Below are 2,500 nucleotides of genomic sequence, written 5' to 3'. Positions count from 1 at the left end.
GAAGATGGAAATGCTCATAAAAGAATAATAATGAGGGGGGAGAGAGAAAACAGGTAATAATAAAATTTTACAATCTCCCACTCATTTCATTTTTGGATTTTTTTAAATAATGCTCCGGGTGACGCAAAGTGATATTTCAAGATAAAGATGTGAATAAATAAGTTGATATATAAACAAAATTAGTAAATAAAAGAATAATATATGAAGAAATGAATAATGAGATATAACTAAGTAGGCTGTTATTTTATTTTTAAATTTGGCAGCCATTATTGCAGAAAAATAGACGCAAGACTTATCACTGTATGCCAAAATTTTGGAAATCAATGTTCATACTCGAAGCAGAGAACGAGCTTTACTCGCCATTATAAAGTCACAATGTTCGTCAAATTTCCTTAAGGGATTTTGTTTTGTTAAGGATATTTAGAGTCCACTGAGGATATTAATATCTAGATATTCTCATCAAGCATAGCGAAGAAGGTGTGATTAATTTCTAATAATATGCACAGAAAAGGAATCTCCTCTTAATCTTATGAGGACAGATTTAATTTTTTTCTTTGATCATTTTATTTTTACTTGTATTCTAATTTCAAAATTTCATTTTCATTTTCAATTTTCCTAACCTTTAATGGTATCTGAATCAATAGATTTAATTTAATTAAGTATTCTTTTAAGACATTTTTACTGGTAAAATGTTAATTAAGATTTAGGACTAAAAAAAGCTTCGTGTCCCATGTATACTGCTTTGTGGCAATAACGTCCAAAGAGCAAAAATGCTCATTAATCGTTAATTCTATCCATTTCTTATACGTAGATGAGATCAGTTGATGATATGTATGTGAATTTGAGAAAGAAAAGACTAACAATACTGGTGCTTCCCATAACGTGACTTCCAACTATCGTAAACCTCATCGTTCATCTGGCAACCTTCTGCTGTCGCCTCAAACTGGTTCCATTGTACGCCTAACTGGAACAACTACCGACTATCTTGCATCACTGTCGTGGACTGACTGACTACGAAATAACAACACGTCCGCCCGTTTGTTTAATCTTTCCTGTGACGTCATCACCGGGGCATCATGGGTAATACGGAAAGTAGTGTGACGTCAGGAGTCAAGGCTCAGGCCAATGCTGTCGTCGAGATCTACAGCCTCGTCGATCTAAATGGTGAGTGGGAATCTTTTTTTTTTTATCTTGATTTGTTTGATTTGCTCTCTCTCTCTCTCTCTCTCTCTCTCTCTCTCTCTCTCTCTTTCAAATGGCATCTGTTGGAAGTAAGATTTCTTATCTTGACTCGCTCTCTCTCTCTCTCTCTCTCTCCTAAAAACGTCTGTAGGAATTCTTATCTTGATTCATCTCTCTCTCTCTCTCTCTCTCTCTCTCTCTCTCTCTCTCCTGAAAGCGTACGTGGTAAGTGGGAATTCTTACTTTTATTTTTTTTTCTCTCTCTCCTGAAAGCGTGTGTGGTCATTGGAAATTCTTACATTCATTTTCTCCTTTCTCACCCCTATCTCTCTATCTCTCTCTCTCTCTCTCTCTCTCTCTCCAATTACGTCAACCTCTGCAACGCCCAAAATATCTACTGTTTTAGAAAAAGCATCCAAAGATAAAGAGCCATTTCATGATCTCTCTTGAGCATCAGTGATAACCGTCAATATATTTACCTGTCAATCCAGACCCATAGAATTAAGCAAAAGGATTCCGGCGTCATTCAGATTCAATTATTCACGTTTTAAGTATTTACATACGAAAGTATTTGAATTAATATCGGCTGTGTTGACACGCCTACGGCTATTTGACATTTTGTCGATCATAAATGATGAGGGAACTTGAAATTAGATCCGGGTTCTTATTTGCATTATATCGTTAAGTTACTGTCTCTCTTTTTATGCTTTTTTTGCGTATATTTATTATTTTTATGAATTCGATCTTTTATCTTCATTTGATTACTAACCGTTTTACTTTTCTCCTTTCATGTTAATACATTTTTATCTCTCTATTCATTTGTTAATTTTCATTTCCTTTTTAATAAGTGAAATCTCTGATGTCTGTATTTCACTTTACCTCCTCCTACTTCTTCCTAGTGATTAGGGTTCGTCTTAATAATAATAATAATAATAATAATAATAATAATAATAATAATAATAACATCAGCTACCTTGCAGTAATAAGTGGTACGAGCACCAACCTGAAGGAGTGATAGAAAACGATCAGGCAAAGATCCTCTGGGACTATGGTATCAGAACGGATAGGGTGATACGTGCAAAACAGACCAGACGTGACGTTGATTGACAAAGTCAAGAAGAAAGTATCACTCATTGATGTCGCAATACCATGGGACACCAGAGTTGAAGAAGAGAGAGAGGGAAAAAAATGGATAAGTATCAAGATCTGAAAATAGAAATAAGAAGGATATGGGAGGGATGCCAGTGGAAATCGTACCCATAATCATAGGAGCACTAGGCACGATCCCAAGATCCTTGAAAAGGAATCTAGAAAACTA

General features: G+C 35.1%; 1 protein-coding gene across 1 annotated transcript in view; it reads left to right on the top strand.

The window, feature by feature from the left end:
* The first annotated feature begins 817 nt into the window (after positions 1-817).
* The window catches only part of LOC135196878 (transient receptor potential cation channel subfamily V member 5-like), a 92,667-nt gene continuing 90,984 nt past the window's right edge, over positions 818-2,500 (top strand). The window contains 1 exon segment of the mRNA XM_064223653.1: positions 818-1,164. Within this exon segment, the coding sequence (XP_064079723.1) occupies positions 1,077-1,164 (88 nt within the window). The 5' untranslated portion in view covers positions 818-1,076.

This window comes from Macrobrachium nipponense, chromosome 18 (assembly GCF_015104395.2).
Source record: "Macrobrachium nipponense isolate FS-2020 chromosome 18, ASM1510439v2, whole genome shotgun sequence".
NCBI lineage: Eukaryota > Metazoa > Arthropoda > Malacostraca > Decapoda > Palaemonidae > Macrobrachium > Macrobrachium nipponense.
Note: the sequence above shows the minus strand (reverse complement) of the source record. Positions and strands in the feature narration are given on the sequence as shown.